Source organism: Podarcis muralis, chromosome 11, assembly GCF_964188315.1.
Source record: "Podarcis muralis chromosome 11, rPodMur119.hap1.1, whole genome shotgun sequence".
NCBI classification, from domain to species: domain Eukaryota; kingdom Metazoa; phylum Chordata; class Lepidosauria; order Squamata; family Lacertidae; genus Podarcis; species Podarcis muralis.
Window position 1 is genome coordinate 3,696,785 of NC_135665.1, and position 18,013 is coordinate 3,714,797.

The 18,013-nt window shown below is 43.4% G+C and overlaps 1 protein-coding gene across 6 annotated transcripts in view; it reads right to left on the reverse strand.

Annotated features, from left to right (window-relative positions):
- The window catches only part of TRPM6 (transient receptor potential cation channel subfamily M member 6), an 87,328-nt gene that overhangs the window by 62,179 nt on the left and 7,136 nt on the right, over positions 1 to 18,013 (reverse strand). For 5 of the 6 annotated variants that reach the window (XM_077935968.1, XM_077935967.1, XM_077935969.1 and 2 more), the window contains exons 2-7: positions 7,487 to 7,566; positions 6,522 to 6,560; positions 5,439 to 5,619; positions 4,263 to 4,476; positions 2,791 to 2,915; positions 705 to 876 (exon numbers count right to left, since the gene is read on the reverse strand). In XM_077935968.1, the coding sequence (XP_077792094.1) occupies positions 705 to 876; positions 2,791 to 2,915; positions 4,263 to 4,476; positions 5,439 to 5,619; positions 6,522 to 6,560; positions 7,487 to 7,566 (811 nt within the window). Of the gene's footprint in view, positions 1 to 704; positions 877 to 2,790; positions 2,916 to 4,262; positions 4,477 to 5,438; positions 5,620 to 6,521; positions 6,561 to 7,486; positions 7,567 to 18,013 lie in introns of those variants that run through there. The other variant, XM_077935970.1, reaches the window with a different exon arrangement.

Sequence of the window (18,013 nt, forward strand, 5' to 3'; positions counted from 1 at the left end):
AACCACATCGGAAATGTTAACAGGGCAGAGATCCACAGTGCATATAATCACCCACTTTTGTACCCACCAAGATTTTTTAAAATCACAAGACAAAAAGTAGGGCTATTGCCGGTTTTGTTTTTTAATAGTCAATGAAATAATGTTTTACTCAATTATTAATTTCACTGATTAAATTTGTATGAACATGCATGTGAGTAAAACATTAATAATTCTGAATCAAAAAGCATTATTAGTTTTTCCTTTTTAGCAGGAGAACTTAGAAGATGGAAGTGTGACAAAGAAGAAATGATGTATTCTAAAAGCTACAGGTGGCTGGAACTAAGTATTAAAACTGCAGTATTATTTTTTTAACAAAAAATGTACTACACAATGAATCGGGACATAAGAAAATTTATCAAAACAATTGCTAATTGATTAAGCCTTATTTTTTAACTTTACTTTTAATTGGCAACATATCACATATCACAATACACCATGGTCAATGGTCACAGTAAATCATACTGAATGACAGTGCAAAAAGCTTCCACTGTGCTCCTCCCTAAAGATTTGTAAAACAGATTAAGATACGTTCCAGGCACCAATTTCCTGTGACATGCTGGTATCCAGGAGAAGTTACTTCTCTTCTCTTAGTGCAAAGCCAGCTGTCAGTGGTGCCTGAGATAAGAAGCTTCTTACAAAGTGAACCCAGAACCAGGAGAACTTACTAGAGTGTATTTTCTGGAGTGACAGGTATTTTTCTAGATTCCTCCTGAGTTTCATCTCATTGCCGTATTTGCCCACGGTGCCATCATCAGCCAGTATGAAATGGGAATGCATGCTGTTCAGCGTGCTCAGTTTGCTGAGAGGGTTGCTCAGGGTCTGATACAGGCACACTACCTGAGGAGAATCCAGGTAAAAGCAAAACAAAACAGCCCCACCAAAATACTCTAGCATTCTCATTTGGGAAGAGGGTGGGACATCTGCCTGATTTAGACATTTTTATTGACTAATAGAGAAATAATTTGCTTTATTACACAAGAAGACATGGCATCAGCTCTTGATATATTTGCATACTATTCTCTAATAATCCTTGTACTCATAGATATTCTATAAGGCAGAAGAAGACCTGAGGTCCTTAGTCACTGCTATTTTAAAAACAACATTCTTTTACACAGTGCTTTTTTCTGGGGGGAACGCAGGGGTACGCACACCCCTAAACATTTTGTGAATCTACATTTGGCCTCATTGAGGGGGAGTACTTCAATATGAGTAGGAAAATGAGAGTACCCCTAAATATTTTTTTTAGAAAAAGAGCACTGCTTTTACATCATCACCAATCCAATCTCCAAATAGTAGAATAATGGTACCCTTCCTGAAGTGGTATTTAACTACCTTTCGGGTGGTATTTCACTACCTTTTGCTCAGAGTAGACTCACTGGAATTAATAAGAATGATTAAGTTAGGTCAATTAATTTCAATGGGTCTACAATGAGTAAAAGTGGGCCAGATTCAACTAGAACAGGGGTCTGCAACCTTTAAGACAAAAAGAGCCACTTGGACCCGTTTCCGAAGAAAAAAAAACTGGGAGCCGCAAAACCATTGTGACATTTAAAACAAATATATCTCCGGAGCTGCGATCTGACAGCAGGCGGGAAGGTGACGTCGGAACGGTGCGTGACTAACGTACGCACCGCCCCCATGCGACGTCACAGCCAGTACAGCACCCGCCGCAGTGGGGAGTGTTGGGGCGCACAATGCGCCTCCTCCCCTCGCTAGTATCCGCCCCGGAGCCGCGGCAAAGGTGTAAAAGAGCCACATGCGGCTCCGGAGCCGCAGGTTGCAGACCCCTGAACTAGAAGAAGAAGAAGAGTTTGGGTTTGATATCCCGCCTTTCACTCCCCTTCAGGAGTCTCAAAGCGGCTCACAATCTCCTTTCCCTTCCTCCCCCACAACAAACACTCTGTGAGGTGAGTGGGGCTGAGAGACTTCAAAGAAGTGTGACTGGCCCAAGGTCACCCAGCAGCTGCAGGTGGAGGAGCGGAGACGCGAACCCAGTTCCCCAGATTACGAGACTACCGCTCTTAACCACTACACCACACTGGCTCTCAACTAATGAGTGCCACTAGCAGAAGCCAGTTCAATAGTGAACAGTGCAACAGAAGCACAGTGGGGGCTTCCCCCATCTCCCCCCTCCTCCAACTGGCTTGAGGAAACTTCCCCAAACAGTACACAAGGGTAGAAGAGGGGAGATCATTGCATGAAACGCTTGCGCTGATGAAACAATCTTCTCAGCACTATGTTGAATTCCCCCCTTGTGTTGAAGAGTACTTCCAAACAGGGGCTTAATTTTGAAAACAGGTCATTCAGATATTGCAAACAGGTAACAAAAAGGCTTTTTTAAACATCAGGTTGTTTTCAGGAAAGGGTCAGTCTAGATGAAATGGGAAGAGGAATATATAGTAAGTTGGCATTTTGATGCTTATGTCATCATATAGATACTGTAAAAAAATTGCTTAGATTTCCACAATGAACACCCATCTGGGAAGCACCTTAGATATGAGGTAATCCATACAATAGTTTCTATCCCGTTGCCACTAATATCCATATATATCAGCATTGCATAAATTACATATTTGCATCTGATGGCAAGTTACACAATAATAATTGCGTAAAGCACCCTTTTTGCTGGAGATGCAAGTTTGTACACGCCAAAGAGCTCTTCCCTACAGGCAAACCCCTACTATGCAGGCTTTGGGACTGAGGGAAAGAGTGCACTTAAAACAAGAAAACAAAGAGCATTCATTGACTCACATCTTTTCCAATGAGGTCCCTCTGGTTCTCAATGATCCCCCAAGGGGGGATTCCAACAGCCAAGATCTTTCTTAAGTACTGAGAGGCGTGGAGTTTCAAGGCATCTCCCACATGCTTAGACACACCTAGAAATATTATCACCATCATCATTAATATTACAAAACAGTTGGCATCTTGCCCTCACAGCATACAATTCTTTGTGCATTGCCTTGTGATCTACTTAGATGAAAGGCGGTCTAGACATGAAATTGTCATGGATTCTACTCAGTATTGATCCAGAGCAGAACTCCAGCATATAGTTAGCAGGTTAAAAACTTAAACACGTTGTGGGATTCCCAAACAATAGACCAGAGGCGATTGTATTCCATCCAGCAGAGCTTTACTGCTACTGAAGGCAAATGAGCAATAATGGTCACAAATTGACACCGTCCATAAGAAGTCCAGTTGCAGCAGACTTAAACTTACAATAACTTATAATAAGACCAAAACTTAACACTATATACAAAACACCACACCAGAAGGAAAGACAGAAAGAGAGTAAAACCCAGGCTCCTTCTGGCCTTACTATTATAGTCAGCATGACCTTGTCAGAAGAGTTTAAGCCAGCTGTACTCAGCTTCTCTGAAGGAATAAATCAAAAACATCATGAACCTTCTGCTTGTTTTTTTTCACACAGAGAAGCTACCAGAACCCTCTTGAATTAATTAGAATAGGAAAGATCTCTAAACAACAGATCAATACTTTCTGTACCAAGAAATGCAAACTGACAGAAATAAGTAAGAAATTTACATCACATCCAAACTGCAAAAAGGAAATAGCTCATAGCCTAAGAACATGGTGGAGTTACATACAACTACAGTACCATAGAAAAATGTTGCATTTGTGGGACTTCTCCACAAAATTGTGAGCTGTATTTCTTGAATAACACAATATTTTTCAACCACATAGTTATTCCATCCACACTATGCACTTACACTATTAACAGTCATGGCTTCCCCCAAATAATTTTGGGAACTGTAGTTTGTTAAGGGTGCTAAGAGTTATTATTATATCATGATTATTTATTAAATTTATAAAAATTTTATAGTAAGATCACAGGTTGTCAGGAGACCCCTCAGAAAGCAAAATTCCCAGAAACCATAAAAACTACACAGATCCAAATATTCCATATGACCAAGGCACAGAAGGGTCAAACTGCACACAGGCAGCTCTAAGAAGCTCACCAGCCACAAACTGCCTGTCATCTAAGAAACCAAAACTATGAGAGGAGGCCTAACTCAGTGGTAGAGCATATGCTCTGCATACAAAGGATCCAGACACAATTCTTGGCATCTTCATGCAGAATGGGGGGAAATCCTACCTGAAATCCTCAATAATCTAGCTAATTCTAAGGTCCAACTCAGTATAAGGCAATTTTCTGTGTTTCTATGTTCCTCAGAGAGAACATTACATTTCAAAAGAGTTTACTGTACCAGTGTTGATGCCTTCTGTTAGTATCCATGCTCCTGTGGTCTCAGCAGCTTTGACCAAGCCTTTGCTCAAAAGCTGCTTAAGTTTAGATGGAAGTTTGAAGTTCTGGATGCCACCATGAACAGAAATGACCAGTTTGGGCAATTCCATCTGCCATTCTTTCACCATGAGTTGCAACAACTGGTCCACCTTGGTATCATAAGAAGTTCTAATATACTGAAAAAATAAACTGTAGTTGTTAGAACTACGCAGAGAGAAAAGGTAGCATATATTTTATAGGGAGAAGATCTCATCTTAGTCCTAACCTCTTCAATTTGCTGAAAGCTCTAATAGTTCAAACATTTCCAACTTTTTAAATTGGCCTGTTTTCAAAATCATCACAGTGAAACGCACACACAAAAACCTAACGGGTTAGCATAATGTTCCTTTCAAACACAGGAACAGAAATCCATTGATTATGGAGAGGAACTAAAGTACACTATCACTTAATGTATAGCGGAGTAACTCATGTGTGCTTATCTTTTTGTCTCATCATTCAGAGGTGAATATGTTCACTCCTTTAATTTCAAGAGTATTATGCCAGAGATGATGGAAGTTGTTAGGTAAAGGTAAAGGTACCCCTGCCCGTACGGGCCAGTCTTGACAGACTCTAGGGTTGTACGCCCATCTCACTCAAGAGGCCGGGGGCCAGCGCTGTCCAGAGACACTTCCGGGTCACGTGGCCAGCGTGACATCGCTGCTCTGGCGAGCCAGAGCCGCACACGGAAACGCCGTTTACCTTCCCGCTAGTAAGCGGTCCCTATTTATCTACTTGCACCCGGGAGTGCTTTCGAACTGCTAGGTTGGCAGGCGCTGGGACCGAACAACGGGAGCGCACCCCGCCGCGGGGATTCGAACCGCCGACCTTTCGATCGGCAAGCCCTAGGCTCTGAGGCTTTTACCCACAGCGCCACCCGCGTCCTATGGAAGTTGTTAGAAGCACTCTATTATATGGGATGGTGGTACTTGATCTTTTAGACACATGCATGATATCTCTTGATATTGTAGTCATCAAATTATGAGATAGCATGGAACAAACTCATACCAACTTATACTGGATTTTTATCTAACACCAGCAGTTTTATGTTTAGCACTATTGGTTGTTTTTATGCTAAATAACTGAGAAAGTGTGTACGCACCTTGGCATGGTAAGTGTGATCACTGTCTTGAAAATTGATAGTACCAAATGCATCAGTTGGACTTGTCTTTGTGTCCCTTTGGACACACCATTCCCTGTTCTCTACTTCTTGTGCAGACCGACAGATGGGCCAGCAACAATCAATCCCAGGGTGGTCACCAATTAGCCGTCCACAACAACACCTTTTAAAAAAGACAAAAAAACTCATAACATTGTCATAAATTAATTAAATGCATATAAACAGTGACTAGCTCACATTAATGCATTGTACTAGAATCCTGCAAGACATTTCTCAAGTTTTACAGAAATGCTGAATAACCCAAACACCTTGCGCTGTACAAATATCTTCTTAAAATTATAAGCAAATTGCAGGTTAAGGCTCCTGTTAATATCTTAAATTATCAATCCAGAGATTTCTAACTGGAAAACTCAGATTGAATGGAAGGATAAGACAGAGAAAATGTGGCAATTTTTCAAATATATGCATAGAATAGCATAATCTGGATGCCTGGAGCTTTTCACAGCTGTTTTGTTTTGTTATGAAGGACAGGTGGACAATATAACTACTAGATGTGAATAATATATCCCCCTGTTATTGTTAAGTGTTTATAGCAGATGTGAGGATATTCCATTGGAATCAGGACCTCTGGAGGAGGAGTTTCAGGTCGGTGTCTCTCCCAAATTGACCAGAAGATACTGGGGATTAAACCTGGGACATTCTGAATGCACAGCTGATGCTCTAGCACCAAACTATGGTTTGCAACATACAGCCTCCACCTGGAAGCACCAATGTTTTATTCCTCCACTCCAAACTTTCTCTAATATGCAGGCGTAGCTCACTGCTTGCACTCTCTCTTTGTTTCTGTGTCTTCCCATATCCAACAGGAGGCACCAGCTGTGCATGGAAGTCTCTGGATGCCACACCTAGTTTATTGACTGCAGCAGGATTTCTAGTAAATCCTCTGGCAGCTGACTGAAATGCAGTCAACCACTTGTATTAGTAGGGGACACATCCTTGGTTAGGAATATTTCACACCAATTCTTTATTTTAAAAAATGCAGTCCCAAATCGTATGAGGTCTTACCGAATTAAGTTCTGGCACACTTGGCATCTTGTGGGACATCTGAAAAAGAAGTTAAAAACAGCAGTATGTTGTACAGTTACATTTGTAAAAAAAAAAGTTAGGCTTCAAAAAGGCAGAGCATTCACCTGAAGCGTTTCATTGCACCAGTGTCACAAAAAACCTGAGTAACACTTTTTACACAATGTCTCACCTGGACAACATTGTCGGTAACTTACTGAAAGGTTCAAATGCAAAAATGTAATGGTTCAAGACAACAACTTCAAGGTTAGTAAAAAAACCAAACAAACAGAGCCACTGTTTCTAACTTTGACTTCCTAAATATGCATGCCACACCGGTTTAAATAATTAATAATTTATACTACATCTATCCCTGTCAAAATCACCTGTATTGTATATTTCAAAGCAGTCAAAGAATTGATTGGGTGAAACTGGGTAAGGTGTAAAGGGAGGGGAAGTTGGCCAGGTGTGTGGGAAGGAGGGGTGGCAAAGGCGTTGCTGGGGGGGGGGGGTGAGCAGACTGGGCAGGGGTCGCAGCCCCTCTCTGGGTGGTTCTTATGATACTCATGGGTTGTGGGTTCCACACTGGAAATATGTTGCCTGCAGTGCCCTGGATAAATGTTTGAAGCGACATGAGGCCAACACCTTACTGAAGCTGAGCAGGTCTGGCTCTGTCAGAGAGGGCTCCACGATGGAAGATAGGTAGGATAAACATGTCAGAAAACAAGTAAATGATACTGTACAAAGTATGACTGCCATTTTAAGGGAAACATGATAAAGAGCCTCAAATTCAAAATGAAAATATGGCTGAAGTTAACTAGATTATAGTCATGTTTGTAGCAGCTAGAAGGGCCTATATTTATTCAAGGAAAACCAACATTGTTAAAGTGTGAATTAGAAGTTTTTAATTGTATTTTTATCTTCTTGTTGTTTGTACAATTCAACCAAAACAAAGCAAAACAAAGTACCTGTGATGATCTTTGGAACTTGGCACGATTCTTGCACACTCTCTTTTACAGAAGACACCTTCAATCCAAGATTTCTGGGACTGAAAAGAAATATTGAGGACTTCATACATTTCTTTTTCTACTGCCCTATTTATGAGCTAATAAGAACTAAGCTCCTCCTCTTGATCCCGTCCACCATCACATCTAAGGAAGACTGTTTGAAATCGCTTCTTGTGGACGCAAATCCCCAAATTTCACGGGGGGTTGCAATCTTTATAGTGCAGGCTTTGAAACTCAGGGCTACTCTGACTGGGTAGTGTGTCCTAGACCTGGACCTGTTTTAATTCTTTTTATTACCTTTTATTACCTTTTAACCTATTGTGCCGAGCCAATTTTGGGGCCATTATATGTTTTATATACATCCGCTTTTTAGATTCCCGGCGCCGGCAACTAAATCTTTACATTATTGTCTTAGGGTAATTTAAATGTCATAACGCCAGCAATATAGTTTTGAACTCTGTTTGGTTGCTTGTCTCTAGCATTTTTGTCTTATCCTGCTATGGCTGTATGCTAATGCAATAAAGGTTTTGATTAATAAATAAACCAATGTGTTTGAAAAGAAATATTAAACCTCAAACAGATACTTTGGGAGGCAAAAATAACTATCTGCAATAACTAGTACCGCACATAGGAGATACCTATGTGTAGCTATTAGCACATGTTGTAGGACCAAACACAGTTGGCATTAATATTGTGCATGAGATCAGTTTGTTATTTCCTTCTTTATCTCAGAACATTGCAGATTAATCTGTGCTGACCTAAACTCTAGCATTTAGAATTCACTCACACTAACCCATGCCTAGAGATAGGAAGAAAGCTCACAGCCTTCCTAATAGCAGATGAATTGAGTGAGATAAGAAATGCTGAACTGACAGAATTCATCTCCACTTGCTTGACACAATATTAATACCTGGCAGCTATTTTACATTTGTACAATGAACAGATGGTGCTGGCTATCACTTAATAGTGGTCATGTGTTTTTTTAAAAAGATTAAAAACATTTGGTTCCAATTTAGTAATGACAATCATGGAGAGAAACTTATCAGAGAAATTCTACCCTATCAACAGGTGGAATTCTTGAAAATGAATGAAAGTTCAAGATTACCCTCTGCCTACTATGGGGAATTAATTTAAAATCCAGATAGCTTTAAAAAATCATTTAAAAATTCAAGGAACCCCTGACACACATAGACCTTTGAGCCATGCCCCACCTGTAGGGCTGCTAGGTCACCTGAAAGCTCCATAGGACCCACTGAAATATTTGCTGAGTGTCTGAAAAGTGAGGCAAATTACACAAATATGCAGATTGTTCCATACAATTGGACTGGGGAAGGGCCGCAGTTCAGTGGGTTCAGTCCCCAGCATCTCCAGGAAGGCCTGGGAGAGAAGTCTGTCTGAAGCCCAGCCAGTGAAGAGCCAGGTGGACCAGGGGCTCCTATATGCCATTCTTCACCAAACCATGACAGGCATTTGTTTATTTCATAAAATTCATAGACTGGTTGATTGTAGAAAACCTCAACACAGTTTACAAAGGAATACAACTGCAACTTTGTTAGTTTTTTAAAAACATTCGGAAAAGGTATAAGCTAGCAATAAACTAAAAACACATCAGCATTCCAAATATCAGTTCATAAGTTTATTGTTCTAGCCTAAGGCCATGACAGACTTGCATTAGGCAATAGTGACCACTCCCCACTTAAAACGGGGGGCGCCCTTTGCGTGGACGCGCGCAGCCCTAGATCTGGAGCGGCCCCATCAGCATAGGCTTGGCTTTGCCTTTCCTCAGGTGGGATACCTGGAGGTCTCGCCTACCTCAGTCAGTTGTCCAATCCCACCTGGGGGAAGCGTTGCCAAGGAGACCAGGCCAGGTAGGGGAGGGATTACCTGCCCACACAATAGAGGGAGGATCTTACCTGGGAATCCTCACTTGGCTCCAGAGCTTCTCCCACCCTACCCACCCTCAGTTAATGTCTTATTTTGCAGGTTAACTTTTCTTCACAGGTTTTGCAGGTTAACTTTTCTTCACAGGTATGCGGGCGCTGCTACGTTAAGGTCGCTGTTAAAGGGCCGGAAAGGAATTTCCCTGCATTGGCAGGTTTCGCCTTTCCCGTAGCAAAACGTCACAACTTTGGCGGTATCAGGCCTTGGGCGGAATCCTTTTGTCCATCTTCCTCTTTGCGGCGGCGATACCAGGGTTCCCCTTAAAGGGGTTTTCTGAAGGGAGGCTTTGACCGTATGCCGAAAGGTCATCATTGCTCTTCCCTGCGGCGGCGGCGTAACGGGGGCGGCTGTCTCTGCTTGAACATATGTTCTCCAGAGCCGGCCCATCCCCCCCCCCCACACACACTGGATAACCCTGATGCTCCCTAGGTCCCCGGCTGGGGACTGGGGAGGGAGAACGCCCAATGCTTGAGCCAAGGTCTACCCACATTTGAAATTTAATAAAGTTGTGGCCAATTTAATCCCATAGCACGTTGTCTTGAGTCGTTATTCCACATGACGGGGGGACCGCGCGGGATCTGGGGACTCCGCCTGTCCACACAATAAGGTAAAGGGGACATTGGTGGCGCTGTGGACTAAACCACTGAGCCTCTTGGGCTTGCTGATCAGAAGGTCAGTGGTTCGAATCCCCACAACGGGGTGAGCTCCCGTTGCTCTGTCCCAGCTCCTGCCAACCTAGCAGTTCGAAAGCTAGGTTAGATAAACAGGTACCACTGCGGTGGAAAGGTAAACTGTGTTTCTGTGTGCTCTGGTTTCTGTCATGATCCTGTGTGTGCTAGTAGCAGTTTAGTCATGCTGGCCACATGACCTGGAAAGCTGTCTGTGGACAAATGCTGGCTCCTTCGGCTGAAAGCGAGATGAGCACCACAACCCCATAGTTGCCTCTGACTGGACTTAACTGTCCAGGGGTCCTTTACCTTTACCTTTACCCTTAGGCAATAAACTCCTTCTTCCTGATGTTTTTGTATCCAGTGCATAGAGGGCACAGTATGTGCTGAACACTTCCAAGAGATTTGTTTACAACAAAAGCCAAACTAATCTAAATAAAAATAGGTCAACTTTCAGGTTTTATGGTCTTGGTTCATGATCTAGATGCTTAGATTTGTCTACTGCACTTCAACCCTGCTCCAGGGAAACCGGCAGGGTGTGAGTGGAAACTCAGGGTGAGAAGGGGACAAGAGGTTCAGAGAAGTCTTGAATTATTTTAACAAATATTTTATAAGCGGTTTTGTAAATCCCATGTATTTAGACAACTCATGAACTACTTAGTAAAAATCAGTCAAGGGATGTGGAAAGCCTTGGCTGCGTGCCTGATCTGGGTGTAAGTTATGCTCACACGCAACAGCAAAGTACTCCCCCCCCCCGCCCCACTTATAACACTGCTGTGCCCAATATCAAGACTTGAATTAGTCTGATTGCCACAAGCCTGTCTCTGTAAGCATTACCCTGCAATCCAGAAAAACAACACTGCACTTTATCATATGCCTGATGCACTTCTTGATGGTGTGGATGACCAATGAAGATTGCATTAGCATTATTTACATTTACATCCCATCTTTCTTCCAAGGAGCTGGAGATGGTGTACAGTGGTACCTCAGGTTAAGTACTTAATTCGTTCCGGAGGTCCGTACTTAACCTGAAACTGTTCTTAACCTGAAGCACCACTTTAGCTAATGGGGTCTCCTGCTGCTGCCACGCCACTGGAGCCCGATTTCTGTTGTTATCCTGAAGCAAAGTTCTTAACCTGAAGCACTATTTCTGGGTTAGTGGAGTCTGTAACCTGAAGCGTATGTAACCTGAAGCGTCTGTAACCCGAGGTACCACTGTACTTAATCTCCTCCTCCCCATTTTACCCTCACAACAACCCTGTGATGTAGACTAGACTGAGAGTGAGCAACTGGCCCGAGGTCTCTCAATGAGCTTCATGGGTGAGGGGGGATTTGAACCCCAATGGCCCACGTCCTAGTCCAACACTCTAACCACTATGCCACACTGGCTCTCCTGCAAATACTACATGAAACAACCAGAAAACTATCGTTAAAAGGTCAGGGATGGAGCATCTGTGGCCCTCCAAGTGTTGGGTTCCAACTGCCATCAGCCCCAGCCAGCATGCCCAATGGTCAGTGATGATGAGAGTTTGGGCCAACAGTATATGGCAGGATGGAAGCAGTAAGGCCTCTGAATAACAGTTACTGGGAACCACTGTGGGGAGACACCTCTTTTGCTCAAGTCCTGCTGCTGGCTTCCCACGGGCATCTGGTTGGCCACTGTGAGAATAGGATGGGCCGTTGGCCTGGTTCAGCAGACTCTCTGTACGTTCTTATGGGCAGCCACAAGCTCCTGGTCCCTAAGAGTGCTAGCCAGTCTGTCAGAGGAGCCCTGTGGTGCTTCTCTGGCCAACTGAGATGGCAAAAGGAGAAGCAGAAGGCATTTTTCTTCCTTGCTGCTAGTTTATACCTGCTGTGCCCTATTGGGCTACAGGATTCAGGTTTGAGGCCATCTCCTAGTCCCAAACCTAAGCAGCGGGAGGGCTGGCTCTGTACCCCCTGGAAGGTGTCCTTTACTTTGGTTGGTGATTAGCAAATACAGTGGTACCTCTAGTTACAAACTGAATTCGTTCTGGAGGTCCGTTCTTAATCTCAAACTGTTCTTAAGTAGAGGCGTGCTTTCGCTAATGGGGCCTCTTGCTGCTGCTGTGCTGCCGGCACATGATTTCCGTTCTCATCCTGGGGCAAAGTTCTCAACTTGAGGTAACTCTTCCAGGTTAGCGGAGTTTGTAACCAGAAGCGTTTGTAACCTGAGGCCTTTGTAACTCGAGGTACCACTGTGTAAGGAACTTAGTAAATCCCAAAGCGATTTGCAAAACGAATAATAAAAAGACATAACATATAAAATTAGGGGTCCATTAAAACACTGCAAAACACATCTGCCACAGTGTTCCTAGGCACACCCTATGGCCCAGCCCTCACCATCCAACATAAAGTGCTGAGCAAGGGAGATATACCGTATTTTTCACTCTATAAGATGCACTTTCCCCCTCCTAAAAAGTAAGGGGAAATGTGTAAGGGGAAATGAGTAAGGGGAAATGAGTCTTATGGAGCGAATGCAGGCGGGAGGCTCTGCTCAGCACTCCCTTTAAAGAGCGGCACACACGCTACATGCGCTCGTTAAAGGGAGCGCGGCTCTTGGGGGAGCCTTAGCCACATGCAGCCTCTCCCAGGCAACAGGAGCCTTCATCCCGCTGCCAGGGAGAGGCTGCGTGCGGCTATCCCATAAGCCAGGACACAAGCGGGATCGCTGTGCTGCTAGTCCAAACCCCTGCAATGCAGAAATCTCATCTAGATCATACTTGACAGATGGCCACCCAACCTCTGCTTTAAAAGCTCCAAAGAAGGATTCCATTACCATCGGGGTCCCTTCCAGCTCTGCAATTACATGATTCGGTATATACAGGTTGAGTGCAGGTGTTGCTACTGCTTCACTCCAACAGGTGTCTCAAATTCACTGCTCCACACCAGATTTCTAGGGAAGCCATCAGGAAGATCAGATTTCTGTCTGAGAGCTCCACCACTCTCCGTGCCTGTCTCTCAGTCTACACCTGCAGCTTCTTCACAAACAGCTTGGTGATATCATCCACCACAAGAAGGGGGGAAACTGAGGTAGATGAACACGCCCTTTCTTTAGTGATGCAAAGGCTCACCAGCCAAGTGCATCAGATCTTCCCAACAGTAGGAAATCTGCCCCATTAAACTTGCCCAACCGCTTTGACCCACAAGCAGAGTTGTAAATGGGTGGTGGGAGATCCTTGAGACCAACTCTCATCTCATTACATTATTAAAATTAGACAGGTATGAATTATTAAGCCCTGCAGAAAACACCACAGAATGAATCACAAAATGCTGCCAGCAGTCTGACAGTCTAAATAAATTACTGACACATGAGGAAAAAGGAAGAATTGAGTAAGGCACTCAGACACACTAAGACACTATGTTAAAATCTCAGTGAATTGGAGAAGTCCTGGAAGAAAACCCAACGAATATGGGTTCCGTTGGAACTCTGCACGTGCATTTCTGTTTCACTCTGAACAAAGATCACAGCTCAAGTGTGTGGGATCAGAGGCAGCTCAAGCAAACCATAAATTAAACTTAGTCTTTTGCGGGGGGAACTCTAGTGCTTCACACCAGGGGAATTTCTCCATGGAAACCAAATGCTAGCCCAATTAATCCCAGAAATCTCTGCTATATCTAGTGCAAGTTCACATTTTCATCTAATTTTCATTTATTTTAGGATTTCTTAACCTGCCTTTCACCACTAAGTCTCATGGAAGATTACTACAAAACAATGATGCAACTTGAAAGCAAGTAAACCCAATACCTAACATACCAAAAATACAGCGTAGGTCATCTCAGCTGTCAAAGGCCAGGGTACAGAAGTGTGTGTTCAGCATATTACAAAGGCTGTACAATGAAGACACCATAGACACCTCTGTGGGGAGAGAATTTGGGAGGTGACATGGAACAGCTTTTCCTGGAACACCCCCCCCCCCCCAAATTTCCAAATAGTAATTAAGATGCATCCTCTTGAAAGCACCTACTCCTGGTAATTGGATTGTCTGAATATCCTGAGAAAGTGTTGACATCTTTTACAAGTAAGAACAAAATTGTACCCAATGACTCTCTGGTGGAAGAATTGTGTCATGGCATGACAAAGGGCACAAGTAATGTCTTCTTTACCAATCCTTTACAGTCTGACAGAGAGATGCATAGCAGGAAATTAATGTCTTGCAAATGGGCACGTTAGTCTGTTCAGTTTTTTGGGAAACTTCCAAAAGACTGTGCCATGTCACTTTCTTCTAAGCTTGCTCCATGGCTATCTATGGCAGAAGAAATCCTTTTTGCTCAGCTAGACATCCTACCTTTGCTTCCCTTTGTTCTCTTTGTCACATCCTTTGTTGTAAGAAGCACAACCCCACATCTACCAAAAGAAAAGCTTTTGCTATTTTTTGAACCATATGCTAAGGTTTCCAAGGAATCCAGAGTGGAATCAGATGTGGCCAAGCTAAGCCTGAGCCCATTGGGGGAGAATCTTAGACTGAACAAAAGCGCCCCCCCCCACTAGAGATGTCTATGAATTCCAAGGAAAACACATATGGGAACAGAAATCAATCCAGCAAATATTATTATTCACTCCTGTGAACAATATTTAAGCACTTACAGTCCCCCACAACCTATTCTCTCTCTCTCTCTCTCTCTCTCTCTCTCTCTCTCTGTGTGTGTGTGTGTGTTGAAATGAATGGAGCAGAACATAATCATGACGTAAGATACATAATTTCACAACAGACAATGAGATCAATAACATAGTTTATGGCAGAAGATGAACTACTGCAGAACACAACCAGTACTGCATACAATAAACAGAGACTGAAAATAATACTGTCCTACCACATTCTCTCTCTCTTTCTCTCTCTCTCTCTCTCTCTCTCTCTCTCTCTCTAACAACCTTATCCTTTCCCAGCCACTCCAGACCCATTTGGAGAATGCAGTCTTGGATCCTTCAATCCCCGTGAAAATCCCCCAAATCGCTTTTCTTTGCTCCTCCTTCCACGAGGCAGGTACCGGTAACTACCGTGCAGTTAAGGTTTTCACTTCTCTTTACCTTTCTTATTCTATTAATCTCGCTCACCTGTAACCCTTGTGAGATTTGGATCACAGGCATTTTCATGTGATCTTTCCCCTGCCAGTTCATTTAGTCTTTCCAAACGTTTCTAAATGCCCCATATTCTGTAAAAGGCACGTCTCTGAAGTAATAGTTCTGTGAGCCTCTGTGTTAGACACAGGTTTGTGTGTTATATAGGCAAGAGCATATCTGATAAAACACAAGGTGCTTCCTAAAGAGTGGTTGAGACTGCATCATGTGAACACCTGGTGGCTTTCTTCATGTGGCTAGGAAGGGGACAGAGATGCAAGCCACCACCTACAGTCTGAAGTTACCTAGTTCAGACATAGGCGTATCACTTCATATACAGGAACTGATCTTCAGCCCTCAGGAACCACCAACGCAGAAGGAAAATAAAATATGTGCCACAAGCAGACCAGTCATGTGCACCAAACCCTGGTATGCTCTTTGTTTTGCCCTAACTTGATCCCTAGACTGATTGTCTGGGCTTTCCATCTTACACCATACTTGTTTTAGCAATTGACATAAAGCTGAACCTAGACCGGAAGTTAAATCTTTTTGATGAAGTACACTAATTAAACACCAATAAGCAAGGGATAACATGTATTTTAGACAGCTCTGGAATTAATTTTACTAAATTGAAGTCTGTACAAGTGTGGACATAAATAGGCATTGTTCAGAAATTGACTGCCGAACGGGGGGGGGGGGGGGACTAGGTTACAGTATAAATATAAGCATTAGTACTGTATTCCAATAGCATTATTATTCCAATACCATTACATGCCAAGCTTTCTTAAAAAAAAACAAAAAACCCTAGGGTGAAAATAGTTGCCAGTGAGCTGGCTATTAAGGCAGTCAGCAGAGCCATAGCTAGGTGATCTTGTGCCCCTGGCAGAACCATCCAGATTGCGCCCCCCCCCCCCCGGCCACAGACAAATTAGCTCTTCTTTCTCCTTCTCCTCCAACCCCACCCCCCACCCATTCAATTCACCCTGTATTTAAAACCATTTCTTATGAGGCAATAATAGATATTTATACTTATGTACACTGCCTGCACCCCTGGTGGGGGCCCACCTCACCACCCCTAGCTGGTAGTCAGACCTGGTTTTCTTTGTTCCAGAAAAAATGTTATTAGTGTCCCCAACAAGCAATTTATTTTTTTTGCACATATAAATTAGTTAACCTTGCCATGAAGCACAGTATGTTCTCAGACAACTAATGTTGGTGCTATTTGCATATTGTCTTCCTTGGGGAGTGAGCCCTGTAGGAATTTCTGCTGGGGATCTTGGCCCAGCCTAGCTGCCTGTTTGCACCACTCTGCAGGAGATGGTTGGGCATCAAGGGGCACCGCAAAGGGTCCCTGCTCCCGCTCCCTCCTCTTCCTTACACAAAGGGGCACAGCACCAGGAAGGCTCAACTCAGTTGCTTTTATTAGGCATTGTATGTTACAGCATGGTCAGAATAACCCAGTTCATGCCCGTGATCCCATTCAAGAGCACTCTGGCAAACAGCCCTTACTTTATTTATCTGCTTTATTTGTTTATTTAGTAAGATACACCGCTTGATTATAAAAATTCTCAAAGTAGTTTAAAAAAGAAAAAAAAGGGGGGTTATAACCCTACTTTAAAACATACAAAAGTTACAATACTAAATCAGATTAGGTAAAGGTAAAGGTACCCCTGACCGTTAGGTCCAGTTGCGGACGTCTCTGGGGTTGCGGCGCTCATCTTGCTTTATTGGCCGAGGGAGCCAGTGTACAGCTTCTGGGTCATGTGGCCAGAATGACTAAGCCGCTTCTGGCGAACCAGAGCAGCGCACGGAAACAACGTTTACCTTCCCGCCGGAGCGGTACCTATTTATCTACTTGCACTTGATGTGCTTTCGAACTGCTAGGTTGGCAGGAGCAGGGACCGAGCAACGGGAGCTCACCCCGTCGCGGGGATTCGAACTGCCGACCTTCTGATCGGCAAGTCTTAGGCTCTGTGGTTTAACCCACAGCGCCACCCGCGTCCCAAAATACTGTCTTACTTTCTTCCTATAGATTTCCACATTCTCCTTTTGCAACCCATAATATGGAAGTAATGCTAGTAAATGGACAATACTACTTAAGGAAGCTTATCCTACACTCCATGGGGTAACCTCCCCCCTCCTGCCAGCCCCTTCCCTCAATCAAACATAGGATAACAATTTTTATTATGCTCATCAAAATAAACCTAGAGAACCCGTGATTCCACATGAACATTAGATGAGGCTGAAAGTTCATGAGGACATGGAAGATGCAGATCCCAAACTGAAGTCTGCCAGTTGTCTTTCATATTATATTACAATGTTTACTTACTTTAAAACAAAAGCAAAGCCTGTCACTGCAGTGTACATCATTGATGACCAGCATAACAGGGTAAGACAATGGGTGCAAGCGCACCACCCACCAAGAAACAACCTAGAGCCTACAACAAGAAGGCCATGCAAAGCCATCCTTCTCAATCTATTTCCCTCTGCCCTGGAGTGACAGCTCCTAGCTGCAGAGAATGTTCTGCAGTAGAAGTCAAGGCAGAGTGGCATGAAATCTGTTCACATTTAACAGGTGAATTAAGGCCTTAAATACAATTCTGCAATAAAAAGCTCTAATTATCTCACTAAACTGCACATTAAAGTGTTATGTGTTTATGATCCCAGTGAAAGTTCACTTTACATATAATTGGTATGCAGTGCACAACTTCTACAGGGCCAATCTAAACTGACAGTGCATACTTAATGTGAAGCATTGTTTCAGGGAGCGAATCAGTTCTAAAGCAATTAAAAAGACAGAAG